This window comes from Schistocerca cancellata, chromosome 6, assembly GCF_023864275.1.
Source record: "Schistocerca cancellata isolate TAMUIC-IGC-003103 chromosome 6, iqSchCanc2.1, whole genome shotgun sequence".
Taxonomy (NCBI): domain Eukaryota; kingdom Metazoa; phylum Arthropoda; class Insecta; order Orthoptera; family Acrididae; genus Schistocerca; species Schistocerca cancellata.
In genome coordinates, this window is record NC_064631.1 from 444063921 (window position 1) to 444079034 (window position 15114).

Genomic DNA, 15114 nt, shown 5'->3' on the forward strand with positions numbered 1-15114 from the left:
ACATTTCCCTGTAGTGTGGCGTGCGCAGTTTATAGCGCGCCATCATCCGATAACTTTCTTTTGTGATTTCAGGTATTTCCTGAAAAGTGTCTTTTAATGCCGCCATTTCAGTACGCATCGCACCGAATTTCTCATCAATATTTGATGCACGTTTTTTGGCAGTACGAAGAGAGACAGTTCTCATCTGTTCCGGTTGTTCCCTGGAAACACACTCGAGAGTTGCGTCAATCTGCACTGCTTGCTGTTGAAATGTTTTATCAATATTAGCTGTTACTTGTTGAGACTGTTTCTGTCGAAGCACTGGGAATTGTTGCTCATCATATTGGCTAACTTACTGAACAATACAGCAAAATGGATCGTGAGCATCTCACATTTTGCAGAATTTCTTCCGTTGATTCGGGTTGCATATCTTTCTCACCTTGTACGTTATTTAAATCTACATCAGGCATTGTCGGATGGACCACAGCGTCGCCATAGAGATTTGAACTATTTTCAACGTTATCCAAGTCATCCATTACTGTGTTGATACTAAAAATAATGATTTTTCTCAAAGATGACACGATAATATATATATATATATATATATATCATTATTTTTAGTATCAACACAGTAATGGATGACTTGGATATATATGTATATATACACATGCTTAGTAGCAGTCGGGCGCAGAAAACTTGGTCTAGCGGTTCTGGCGCTGCAGTCCGGAACCGCGGGACTGCTACGGTCGCAGGTTCGAATCCTGCCTCGGGCATGGATGTGTGTGATCTCCTTAGGTTAGTTAGGTTTAAGTAGTTCTAAGTTCTAGGGGACTTATGACCTAAGATGTTGAGTCCCATAGTGCTCAGAGCCATTTGAACCATTTTTGTTAAGTCCCATAGTGCTCAGAACCATTTGATCCATTTGAACCAATGGCTGTTTTCAGATCAGCAATGTATATGGAGTTATTGCTGTACACCTTGCCTTTATAATAGCCCCACAAAAAGGAGTCGCATGTGTTCATGTCAGGAGAATATGGCGTCCAATCGAGGCCCATGCCAATGGCCGCTGTGCACCCCAGAGTCAGAATGCGGTCCCCAGGCTGCTCCTCCAGGGCATCAAACGCTCTCCTGCTTCGATTGGGTCGATCTCAGTCTTGCATGAACCACATCTTGTCGAAATCAGTCAGTTTCGATAACGGGGATGAAATCATTTTTCGAGATTTTCACATACCGTTCGGCACTCACCTTGTCATCAAGAAATACCGTACCGATTATTCCGCGACTGGACATCGCACACCACACAGTCAGCCGCTGAGGGTGAAGAGACTTCTCGATGGCGAAGAGAGTTCTCAGTCCTCCAAATGCGCCAATTTTGCTTATTGACGAACCCGTCCAAATGAAAGTGGGCTTCGTCGCGAAACCAAACCATGCTTGCGTATGCTGATTCCCATCATGCTCCACGGACAACTGTGCAGAGTGAACGTCCTAACGGAAACCGTTCAGAATTTACGACAATTTTATTTCATATAATTCAATAACTGTAACCCTGTTGGTTGTATGGACATGGCGCCATGTTAGTGATCATTTTATTCTTCTTTTCAAAATCAGATTAGTCATAGGAAACACACAGGAAAAGAATATATCAGCGAGGTATGAAAAGGTTCCTGTACTGACTCGCCATCTCACTAAATCCTTTATGTGCTGATGTATCCCTGTAGAATTGCGTAATGCTTCACACCCCTCCACATTAAGGGCACGAAGACAGTGTACATCATGTGCCGGGGTTCCGTACACAGGATCTTTCAGATGCTCCCACAAATAAAAGTCAGATGCGTTTGTGTTCGGAGAGTGTGGAGACCAAGCAGTTGCTCCACCTCTTGCTCTTTAAGACGACCGTCTGTCTGCAAACCGCTCGCAGTACAAACGTTGCGTATGGCCATTACATACCAGCTAATCTGTACAGCAAACAGGTATCTGCCAACTCCGCGTTCGAGTACACTTCCACCGTCCGTTACAGGAAACCAAGACCGCTATGAACACTAAACAGTCCATGCTACGAGCTTGACGTCAGCAGAGCGTGGAAGCTAATTGCATGTCAACACAAACAATGGCGTGACTCACACGTCAATTACTCTGCGTTTGAGTACACTTCCACCGTCCTTTACCGGAAAACAAGATCGGTATGAACACTAAACAGTTCACGCTACGTGTTTGATGTAAATAGAGAGGGGAAGTTAATTGCATGCCAACACAATCACGTGAGTCACACTCCAATTACTTTTTAGTACCATCGGAACAAGAAACACTAGCGGTCAACCTAAGAGTGTCAACTTACTGTATGCAACCAAGAAGGTATTTTGAACATCTCATATAAGAAAACGTTTTATGTAATGCTGGTGCGTTCTGTTTCTGAGTTATTTTCCAATATTAGTCTGATTATGAAGAGAAGTATAGACTGAGCTCTAACATGGAAATAAACCGTTTCCGGACGCATATGCATATAACACGTTTTATTCCTATATGGGCGAAGAAAGTTTCCTGATAGTTTACCAGTACCCTTTGTTACGCTCAAGTACATAATATAGTAACAGCCAGACCATTCCAAGCAAATATACGGCACGTTAATGCTCGAATACTTGAAATTATTTGTCTGGTGAGTCAAGAAATTTTCACTAGTCACAAGTGGATTATTATTTACTATTCAGGCATATCTCCAGTCATGCATCTTTAGGAGGGTTTGGGCTACTTGTCGTCATCGTGATGCGACATAGATTATGATGTGACTTAAACTGTGATTGCACTTCAGTCAATTTTCTCACCTAAAACGACTCATCATTAATGAGGCCTTTGGAGTAAAGAGATGCACCTATATGAATAACAGCTCAGATAGAAAATCATTATTAAGCAAAGAAGGAAAGGATGAAAAGCGCGAGGAGTACGTAGAGAGGCTATACGAACTTGAAGACAGTGTTATAGAAAGGGAAGAGGAAACAGATGAAGATGAGATGGGATATAAGACGCTGGGAGAAGAATTTAACAGAATACTGAAAGATCTCAGTCAAAACAAGGCCCCTGGAGTAAACGGCATTCTTTCAGAACTACTTATGTTTTTGGGAGAGTCAACCATGACATAACTGTTCCACCTGGTGTGCAAGATGTATGAGATGGGCGAATTACCCTCAGGCTTCAGAAAGAATCCAAAGAAATCAGGTTCTGACAGGTCTGAACATTACTGAACTGTCATTTTAATATGTCGTGGTTGCATTATATTGACGAGAATTATTTACAGAAGAACGTAAAATCTGGTAGGAGCCGACCTTTGGGACGATCAGACTGGATTCCAGGGAAACGTAGTAAAATGAAAGTCAATACTCACCCTACGACCTTCTCTCGAAGCTAGGTTAAGGAAGGGCAAACCGACTTTTATAGTATTTGTATACTTACAACGTTGACTGGAATATTCTCTTCGAAATTCTGAAGGTAGCAGGTGTAAAGCAGAGTCAGCGGAAGGCAGCTGAAAATTTGTGCAGAACCCAGACAGCACTCATGTGAGTGGTGGTGCAGGAAAGAGAAGTAGTGTTTGAGAAGGAAGTGAGACAGAGTTGTAGACTGTCCCCGATGTTATTCAATCTACACTGAGCAAGCAGTAAAGGAATTAAAGTTCAAGGAGAAGAAATAAAAGCTTTGAGGTTTGCTGATGACGTAGTAATTCTGTCAGAGATAGCAAAGGACTTGGAAGAGATGTTTAACGGAATGGACAGAGTCTTGAAGGGAGGATGTACGATGAACATCAACAAAAGCAAAACAACGGTAATGGAATGTAGTTCAATGAAATCAAATTATGTTGAGGGAACTGTTTTAGGAAACGAGAATCTAAATTAGTAGAAGTGTTTTGCTATTTGGGCAGTAAAATAACTAATGATGGTCGAAGATGAGAAAATATAAAATATAGAATGACAATGACGTGGAAATCTTTGTGAATAAAGGTACTTCGTTAACATCGAATATAGATTTAAGTACCAGAAGGTGTTATCTGAAAGTATTTATTTGCCTGAAGTGTACCCTTGTATGGAGTGAAACATGGACGATAAACAGTTTAGATAAGAGAAGAATAGAGACCTTCTAAATGATGTGATAAAGAAGAGTGCTGAAGTAAATGGGTAGATAATGTAACCAATGAGAATTTACTGAATAGAATTGGGGGGCGAATAAATTTTTCGCACAACAGGAATAAAATAACGGGAAGTGTGTGCGGTAAAAATCGTATAGGGAGACCAAGAGATGAAGACGGTTGTAAGGTGTCATACGTTTTCTGCGATTGTAAATACTTCACCTTTACTATACTAGGACAAAGATGAATGAGTACACTGAATGACAAGTGAATAAGATCCTTGACTCTGTGTTTAATTTCATCTCTGGTTGACTTGTTAGTCAATTGTGCAGCACTGACACATCCTTATTTGAGTTGTTCAGGGAATGAGATTCTGTTATTATGAATCCAGGAGAAGCTATCTGCAATACTTTATTTTGGAGATGGAAATTCTTAATACATTCTTATTATTTATGTTAATAGAAAAGATTCGGGAGGAATTTTAAAGGTACGTTTGTAGTTTCCTTGTAATAAGAGAATTTTGTAATTGTTGGAGCCTTTTTATATTGTGCGGTCTTTTCAGTCAATACTGAGAGTTTTATTTGTCAAAAAAGATTTAGTTTAAAGTGAGATCTACCGCCATGAGTCATAGTAAAGTTTTGAATTGTTATCGTCTATGCATTGCAACGTACACCACATGCAGCAACAGATTGTTTCTGGAAAAAAAAATTAGAGTGGATTTTTTATCTGTAGTTGCTGCATCTGCTGATTTGTATTTGCTTTCGGGAACATCAGTTCTCGAGACACAAAAACATAATGCTGAGCAAGAGGTAAGTCACTTACATTTCAGGGCTGACCTCACCTTGCATTATTGGGTGCAAACAGAGTGTAATCAGGATTATCAGGTGTCGCGTGAGCAAGTGCGTTAATTTTCAGTGAACAGTGTTAGTAACTTTCAACACTTATTTTCTTCCGAGTCGAACAGTAATTTAATTTTTGTGGAGTTTCGAAGTCTAAAATTGCACTTCATATCACACATCATTCGTAATGTACTTCCTTACTCGGTTTTATTTATATAGTTCTCACTGTGCATGCGTTTGCTTTCATTTGGTATTTAATTAGATAATTTGTCTTTATTACAAATTGTGCGTTTCATAAAGTTTAAAGTTTTATTCCTCCACACTGCTCATATGCTCAACGCAGTGCCAACCAATAATCAGTTTTGTTCAGACCTGAAGTACACGTACCATGAGGAGAACGTTTTTGAAATCAAATTATTCAGTTTTCTCACATATAAATAATTCTTGTATAGAAAGCTTCCGAGGTAAGCAGAAAGAAATGGACGTGGTTGCAGTAACTATTCTGAGATGAGGTTTGCGCTGGATCGAGTGGACTGGAGGATTGCATCAAACCAGTTTTCGGAATGAACATCACACCAACAATATCATTAAAGAAACGCGTGTTATATCAATGTAACTATCTAGAAACGATATCAGCCGTATTTACAATATGTTCTTTAATGTTTACAGCGTTTGTGTGGAGGAACACATTCCTCCAAAATTAGACGAATGACTTAATTGTTGTATTTCACATGTAAGTGTGGTATCGATCGCAACGATGCTACGACGTATTAAAGTTCTTAAGTTGGCACTACGACAGACACCGAAGACAGCGCCCTCTAGCCGGTGCTGTGGAGGGCTCTACGAGCTCCGCTCCAGTTTCAGCCCATTTGATCAAGAGCAGACGGCCGGGACACTTAGCTTCAGCTTCGCACCTCAGGGAAAAGTTGTGTATTACTGTTGTTGCTAAAGTAAAGGTGATTTTAATTCACACTGCAGTACCGAGAGATTTTCACCTTTTCCTGCTCCTCCCCACGCGCCGCCTTCCAGGTGGGATACAGAAGTAAGGACCTGAGTGAGATGGTGCAGTGGTTAGTATAATGGTCTTCCATTCGTGAAAACGCGGCACATTTTATATTTTCCGTGGTTTCCCTGGAGTGAGGTTGATACCGGGATGTTTCCGTTGAAAAGAAGACAAGACGGAATAAACTAAGTCCTTTTAGACTCTTCCCTGTATTTCGAAAGATACTCACTAAAATTATTACCAACCACACAGTAAAAACGTTGTTGAGTTACAGTGTGTTACTGCTCCTACAATGTGGAATACTACAGTTGTGAAAGTAATTGTACCCAACTTATACGAGAGCTCACCAGTTACCCTCCAGTTTCAGAAATGTGATGTATTCTGCTTCCTTAACAGTGCCAGCATTCTACCGAAGTTGAACATCAGCCCGAAGAATTTTCGTTATGATCTTCTAGTTGCTTCTATCCAGAGTAGTATTACCCAGCCTCTGGCTTCAATCTGTAATTATTAAGTTTTTATCATCCGCAACTTAACAGCCACGGTTAAGAATAAGTCCTTAATGCAAATCAGGACAAGCGGTTCCAACATGAGAAGTGATCTCCATCTACCGGTCCTGATCAACTGAATATCCTATCCCTAATTCTATAATACTGTACGTTATCTAGCCATATTCAATGGTACATACACACAAAAGCCTTTATTACAGTGCAAGACACCCATAGAGCGGAGTAAAATTTAATGAGTCATCGGCACTGACGGTTTCAATGATGAAACATTTTACTGTGAGTGGATGGGATCTTAGGTCGTCCAGATCGTAAAAGACAAACGTAATCCGGAAATTGCAGTATAAAGTTAAAACGAAGAGAGTTAAATGCTGTAAACAACACCCCGTATAACACATCATAAACGCACAAGACAGATACTATTTTGTCATAATTTTTTATGAGGCACTGAAAAAATATACTGAGTTTTATGAAATAATAAGAATTCGTTTTGAGGCAGATTCATATTCCTTTCAGATGCAGCACGATAACCAAAGCATTTCACCAGCATTAGTTCTGCCGAATTTATTCCAATCTGGTGTTCCTAAATGAACGTCATTTTGTCCAGCTGCGTTGTTACCTCTGTATTCTTCGTAATGTCAGACTCAGGGCCAACTTTGTCAGGTAATCCACCATCAGTTTCGACATTGTCTACAGAAGAGCAGACGGTGATAATTTCGTCATTAGATATCATATCTCAGCCAACGTCGTTGTCATTTCGAAGGCAGTCATTTACGTCATTAACACCTACGGTTGAGCATCGTTACATCTTTGCAAAAGTATCAAGAAACTGCTTATGGTTCGACGTTTTCACGGGTTTCTCTATTATGGAAAGAGCTCAGCGGACTCACAAACAATTGGCCATAGATTTTTCAAAGATTTTATGGTTACTGAATCGGTAACGTGATTCACCGTAGACGCACTAATATGAATGACGTCTCTGAGTTTTATGGCTTTTAAAAGTGCCACCACACCATTTTCTCCCTTTTCTGCAACAACCGTACTTTGTAGCTGTCTCTTGCACACACCCTTCATATTTTCCAGAATTCCTTGGTCCGTAGCCTGCAAAGATACAGTTTTTAAGCGGTATAAATGTCACCTTAATGTCATCAATGACCAGTTTTCTACACTGGGACGTGACGGAGATTTGTCGTTCAACAATATGGTATCGTATTCTTTAGTTGGACTGGTATAGAGGACCTTTTCATATGTTTTGAAGCATGGGGATTTTATGGTTTCCCTTTTAACAGAAGAGGGGTTTTATGTTTTCCTGATATATTACTGAAAGCCATAATCGTAATTCTGCTCTCGTTCTTATTACAGCCTTTTGCAAAATCGTCTAATCTGCAAGTTAATGTTTTGCTGCGTAGCATACGATAAAAAAAAAGATTAGTCGGCGGTATAAGCTCTATCTGGAATCGACCTGTAAAGGGAAATAAGATTATCGAATTCATTTCTGAAGTTTCCAGTCGCTGTTGTAATTCCGTGAAAGGTTTTCACCAGCTGACGTTTCCATTTCAATCTTTTCTCCATTTTAATCAAACGTAGCCGGCTGTGAAGTTGGGGACATCATAAAACCATCTTGTTTAACGTTCTCGCTTTTTCCTGTATTATCTGGACCGATGTCGGAACGCCAGTCCCCCTGTCTCCACTAAACTACTTGAAAAGTGCGTCGTCAATTGATTCACTGTTTGTAGTTGTGATTATATAGAGATTTTTTTAAAAAATATCCATTGTAATGAATTTGAAACAAAAGCCTTCATTTCTCTCCGGTTATTCATTCAGCCTCATGTCGTTGACGTTCCCGTACCAAATTCTGATGATATATTTTTCAATAATTCTTTCAAGCCTTTTCTTAAGAGTCATTCCACACTCGTCTTAAATGGTGGCAGTACAGTACAGTAGCTTGTTAGCTGACGCTGTGTCAGGAACGGTGTACAATTAGGGTTGCCATCCGTCCCGATTTATCGGGAGCGTCACCGTTATAGACCTCCTTGTCCCGATTTTTAGGAAAATACAGTTACGTGCATGGCTCAGGTACTGAAGTAACACCAACTGCTAGCGCAACATGTAAATGTAGACTCAGTTTTATTTATGTGGCTCTGAGCACTAGGGGACTTAACATCTGTGGTCATTAGTCCCCTAGAACTTAGAACTACTTAAACCTAACTAACCTACGGACATCACCCACATCCATGCCCGAGGCAGGATTCGAACCTGCGATCGTAGCAGTCGCGCGGTTTCGGACTGAGCGCCTAGAACCGCTACACCACCGCGGCCGGCCAGTTTTATTTATGTCAACAAGTTTATGTTGACAAGGTTGTCTCACAGATAGCGCTGGATATTACGTATCCAGTATCGACGACGCAAGCACCTTCTATATTTAGCACCATCATTCGAGAAAATACCAGCCTTCTCCAGTAATACGGGGCTGAAACTATTTAAGCAGCGCCACGCGGAAGGATTCCCATTTCAGTAGCGATCTGATAAGACGATTCTTTCTAAACTTAACACGAACAAAGAATGCAAATTAGTAATGTTTGAACTGTTTACTGCGAGTATATAAGCGTGAAGTGTATAGTGACGTGCGCTTCGATGACAAAAGTGTTAATGGCAACTGTTTACCGTCTGATGAACTTATCAGACCTTGCGAAAATGCCGAAGGATGGAAAGAGAAAGTGCCACCTCTCAGATGATTACATAAAACAGTGGTCTTTTGTCAAGAAAGGACGTACTGATCAGGAAACACTGTGTGAGATTTCTAACTGTTTCATTTCAGTAACTCATGGAGGTGATACAGATGTGAGGCATCACATGTCTACGAATAATCACACAAATATATTCGAGGTAGCATATACATGAAAGCCTATTCCTACACTCATGTTCGAAGAAGATAGTCAGGAAGAATGGCTCCTTGCTGCTGCAGAAGTAACATCAGCTTATAAAGCTGTCATAAATTATCAGTCCTTCAGTTCTCTTGACGTACCGTCAAACTGAATGCCCTAATGTATCCTGACTCCAAAGTCACCGCAAAGCAGTCGACAGGCAAGACAAAAGCTACAGCGATTGTTAAAAATATTCTTGCACCACACTCCGTGTGCGAATGCATAAAACATTTGCAGTAAGTTTCGTTTTACGGTGTAGGCTTCGACGCATCGAGCCACTAGAATGAAATATGTTGTCATTAGTCGTTCAATACTTTATTTAAACTGACGGAATCCAAAAGAAGCTGTTGAAATTTGATCCACTGAATAACGAGACATCTGAGAGAACAGCAAGGTTTCGTCTAGACACTTTAAGACAACTGCAAATGCCATTAGATAAATTAATCGCTTTTTGTGTAGATGATATCAACTTCGGTGGGCCTCATCAACGCGCTAGCGAAATGTGTTCCACCAACTTAAAAAAGGACTGGAAAACATGTAGAAGGAATTGCATACCCAGCCAATGCTCTCCACAGTATAATACAAAGCGCTGCTGCAGTCTTAACTGTCGACATTGAAGTAATCGTCATGAAAATACTTAATTATTTTTCAATATATGCAATAAGGACAGAGAAGCTGAAAAAGTTCTGCTTATACGTTGATATCAATCAGCATACTCGTCTCCCTCACTCAAAAACAAGATGGCTGTTGTTAAAGCCCGCAGTTGCGAGAATTATTAAGCTTTGGATTTCATTACAACAATTTTTTGATGCCGAAGTCAGACTGCTTAAAACAATTTCAGGTTTTTTCAGTAGTCCGATCAGTGAAATTTACTGCATGTGTCTGCGATCAAACTTGGCTCTGTTTGAAAAGGATATAAAAAGCGTGGAGAAGAATAAAGTCTCGATATTTGAAATAATAAATATATTAATCGACACCCAAAGATGTCTGGATGAATGGAAAACTGCCAGTTTTATGGGCCTGCAAACCAAGATGAATTTGAACAAATTGAAGAATGAGAACCCAAATCACGAAATAATTAATCTGATTTCGGCATTTGAGGAAGAGACAACAGCTTTCTACACCAGAGAATTTGGTTACTTACAAGGAGCCCAGTGGATCACTCGAGTTTTCGCAACCACCAGTATGGTTGTATGGTGGTGTAGCTTAAGAACCCAGATGTCACACCCTGAAGCCAACGAGTAAAGGCCGAAAAACAATTTAGCCCGTTCCTCTAGAGTATTAAACAAACTCCATGTTTTCGACTGTCGTCGTAGCGTAATGCAGAGAGTAAAAAACTATAACACAGAAGGTGGTGGGCTCGATTCCTATCACATTCGTATAACATTTTTTAAAATTTTTATTTTTCTTCAGTTATCTGCTTCAAATGTAATATTTTTAAATTTTCTAATCTTTTTCCAAGTCATTTTAATCATTGTATTAACTCTTTTATTTGTCCTTTTCTTGTCTTCCTGTCATTCTTTTTTTCATTTGGAATCTTTTCCCATGCGTTTTTAATTCTTTTTTATTTATATATTTTATATTTGATCATTTAAATTCTCTAACTAATAACTATTTCGTTTTTTAAGAGAAACAAAATAGTTATTAGTATTCATACTGACTGTGCAACAGTCACAAAAATTAATTTTTCTTTGCGAGATATATAGTTTTCTGGGCGATAATCGTCATACAAACATTGCCGCTCAATGGGCAAAATACACAAGCTACTGTACGGTACGTCACATAAGTGGACATTTGAAGAAAGGGAAGGGAAATTATTTCAAGACTGTGTATGTGTGCACGATGTATAAGAAAGATTAAAAAAAGTTAAATAATACTACCAAAAATCACAAACTGCGATGTGATATAAAAATAAAAGAACATTCTTTTTATCTGTGTAATGAAAATGAACATGACCAGAGTCTATTGCTTTACTGAAAGCGCTCCTGTTTTTGTTTCGTCTAGCGGTAGGCCGCCATTGTAGTGCCATCTGATAACTAACTTAAGTTTTATCTGTATTTTTGAAAAATATAACAGAAATTGTTATTAGAAAGTGTGTATTATTGACTTAGTTGTCACCTCTCATGATCGCAGCCAATAATTTTCATTAACCAAGTTTTTACAGAAATTCGTAGTGCAGGGAGCTCATCTCCCCTAGCAGGATTTAGTCGGCCATTACGCTGACTGTATTATTTAATTAACGTTTCATGTCATAATATTAAATGTAAATGCGAGAGACTTCTCAATTTTGATCTTTCATTAATTTCAAAGCCAAAACTAATTTCAGTTACCAAAATTCACAGCACTGAATGAGTTCAGTGTGTTTCATTTTGGTCGCCTAACAGCAGATGAGATTCTCTCCAGTTTTTCCTTGCAAATAATGAACAAGAAACATTGAAAATCATTACATTCCTCAATACCTCAGTTATTCTTTGTGTAGTTCGGTACATAAATAACCAGTAGCCCCTGAGACCCATATTAATAATTACAGTTTGAGTAAGAATAAGCATATTTTCTTTTCTAAATAGCAGCGCTCACGCAAACTATTTATTAGAAGGCGGTGAGTCACCTGTTATGTTTAAAAAATAATATATCGTATGTAGTTCACAATATTTCTAGCTACCCCAACCAAAATCATAAAATATATAATTATAAAAACAAAAATATGTAATTGTCCCATGATAAGTGCCCACACCCAAACACATATACACTTATACCGCGATACTACGCTTTTAGATTCACATCGTTTCTTCATCAAATTCAACAAGAAGCACACTTCATTCATGTTATGATATACTGTCTTTTCATTAGCTGACTTCGATCCGTACCAGCCACATCACGTTTCAAAGGCTGGTGCGCACAGAATCCAATGAACAATTGAATGTATATTGGTTACGACTTAATTCTAGCAATTTAGCGTTTATTTTGAAGTAGTTTAGGTGGGCTCTGGAGTTTTTTAATAATATATTTCACCTGGCGATAAAAATATACGTCACATGGTCGACACAGGGGAGAACACTTTGGAGGAATAATTTTCACAGTGCATATAGCTTTTCCAGCACTGTTCACAAATATTTGGTCGCATAATGTTCTGTCCACCTGACCACACCATCAATCCGCAAGCAACAAAAAATCATTTTCCTTAGTGTATGATTTCATTACAGATTGCAAATATTGTCTGAACAGCTCTTTCGTTAATTTTTATGATTTTGAGCAGGTGACGATCGCATTTCCGTATTCTGACTCCAAACGTTCAATATATAGGACCGAATTTATTTCCCATCTCCTGCATACATGAGAACACGTTCGGTAGCAATTCAGCAGCGAATCTTAACGCATACTGCGTTGTATACGAATGTGGAGCTTTCGCCAAATTTCTCTTTTGCACCAAAACTGTTTTTGATCCCCGAAACTCCAGTGATCGATGATACGTTAATTGCAACCCACTTGATCGGTATTAATAAAAAGGTTTTTACAGTAATCACCCATTATCAACGATTTGTTTTCTGAATAGTTCTGCTGCTGCTACAGTTTCTTCAAGTGTTGCGACGTCATTTGCACTAACAAATTAGTCACTTTTCTCGGACGTATTCCGTGCTTTATTTTAAAAATCCTTGCTCACTTCCCACTTGCAAAGAATGAAATTTCTCCGAGAGATACGGAACGGAGATAACCATTGTCCATTGTTGCGATGTACACGTTGTCTCTTGTTTGTGGCACATCTGAGCTTCCTTAAATTTTTCAAATGTTTTGGTATCAATTGGACACTGCTTATCGAATCTAGTTCCTCCTTATTTGCTATCTTGTTTCCGTTTCCTCAAGTATCCTTTTCTGCGTAAACGAGGGAAACCACTTTGTTGAATACTTTTCAATGAGTAATTGACTGTGTGAATCATGAAATTCTTTTAGATAAGCTTAAGGATTGTGGTATGAGTGTGACAGTGCACAAATGGTTTAAGTCATATTTAAATGGAGGAATGCAGAAGGCTGAAATTAATGGTAGAGATAGTCTGCAAAAACCAGCAGAGTTCTGTAACCTGGAAGGTACCAAGAATGGTGTCCCACAGGGTTCAGTGTTAGGGCCCTTATTGTTCTTAATATATCTTAATGACTTTCCACTCTATATTCATGAAGATGCAAAGCTAGTTCGTTTTGCTGCTGATACAAGTATAGTAATCACACCCAACAAACAAGAATCAGCTGAGGGAATTGTAAATAATGGCTTCCAGAAAATTATTAAGTGGTTCTCTGCAAATGCACTCTCACCAAATTTGGAGAAAACACAGTATAAATCTGTACAGTACACACAGTATAATTCTATACAGTAAATGGCGTAACATCATTGATAACTATAGAATTTGAACAGAAGTTTGTTGTTTAGGCAGAGAATTCAAAATGCTGGGTGTGTGCATTAATGAGAAACTGAAATGGAAGAAACACATTGATGATCTGCTCAAATGATTAGGTTCAGCTACTTAGGCTATTAGGTTTACTGCAAATTTTGGTTGATAAAAATATCAGTAAATTCGCCTACTATGCCCATTTTTTATTCACTGTTTTCACATGGCATCATATTTTGGGGAAATTCATTTCAAGAGAAAAAGTATTCATTGCATAAAAGCGTGTAATCTGAATAATAGCTAGGGCTCGCACAAGATTACCTGGCAGAACTCGGTATAATCACAGTACCTTCGCAATACATATATTCACTTATAAAATTTGTTATTAATAATCTATCCCAATACAAAAATAATTGCGAAGTGCACAGCTACAACACTATAAGAAAGGATGATCTTCACTGTTCTGGGTTAAATCCGACTCTGGCACAGAAAGATGTGAATTATGCTGCCACATAAATCTTTGGTCAGTTGCCAAACAGCATTAAAGCCTGACAGATAGCCAACCAACATTTACAAACAAATTAAAAGATTTTCTGAATGACAGTGCCTTCTACTCTATAGATTAATTTTTCGATATGGAGTAGGAACTATAAAAAAAATTATGTTAAACTTACACGTTCCACATTGTAACGATATGTCGTATTCATGCTCTATGGAACATCTATTAATGTAAGTGGGATGAACTTCAGCGAAGGCAACTGCCGTTGCTTTGTATTTTACTGGAATGTACATCAATGGAGGTGCCTGACAGTTGGATAGGTTAAAACATTTATCCACGTCTTCATCGTGAAGAGTCAACTGCAAAGAACGTTCTTTTCATACTAATAGCGGAAGAATAAATCAAAAAATTAATAGACAGTCGTACGAAAAGTCTCACCTCATCATAAAAATCCTCTTCATCAGCCGCGCTGTTTAAAATGAGGTCATCTTCCCGAACAATAATACTCTCCATCACATATCGAGTTGTTTCCTCTGCGACTCGTTCGCCCATCGCTATTGCGTTTGCATTTATAAAATCCGGAGCGTTTTCAGAACGGAGAGATCTCTCCTCGTAAACAGACAATGCATAGCGTAAGGTATTTGTGACAGTTCTCCTCATTCCTTCATCAAGTTCCTCCATTCTTTCGTCATGACATTTGCAGGTTGATGAATTTGCGTTGTTGGACATTTTATGTGCCGCACACTGACAAAACAAATGCAAGAGGAAATAGCAAATAATAAACAAAAGAGAACTGATTTGTGTTTGGTACCTGCAAATCCATCAATGATTTTGAGTCAAGGGAAAAATGAGTACAAATAAGAAAGTTAATACAACT

At 38.8% G+C, this 15114-nt stretch overlaps 1 protein-coding gene across 1 annotated transcript in view; it reads right to left on the reverse strand.

The window, feature by feature from the left end:
• Positions 1-14789, reverse strand: part of LOC126088378 (axoneme-associated protein mst101(2)-like) — a 120841-nt gene extending 106052 nt beyond the window's left edge. The window contains exon 1 of the mRNA XM_049906517.1: positions 14676-14789. Coding sequence (XP_049762474.1) covers positions 14676-14789 — 114 coding nt within the window. The remainder of the gene's footprint in view (positions 1-14675) is intronic.
• Between the last annotated feature and the right edge of the window lie 325 nt (positions 14790-15114).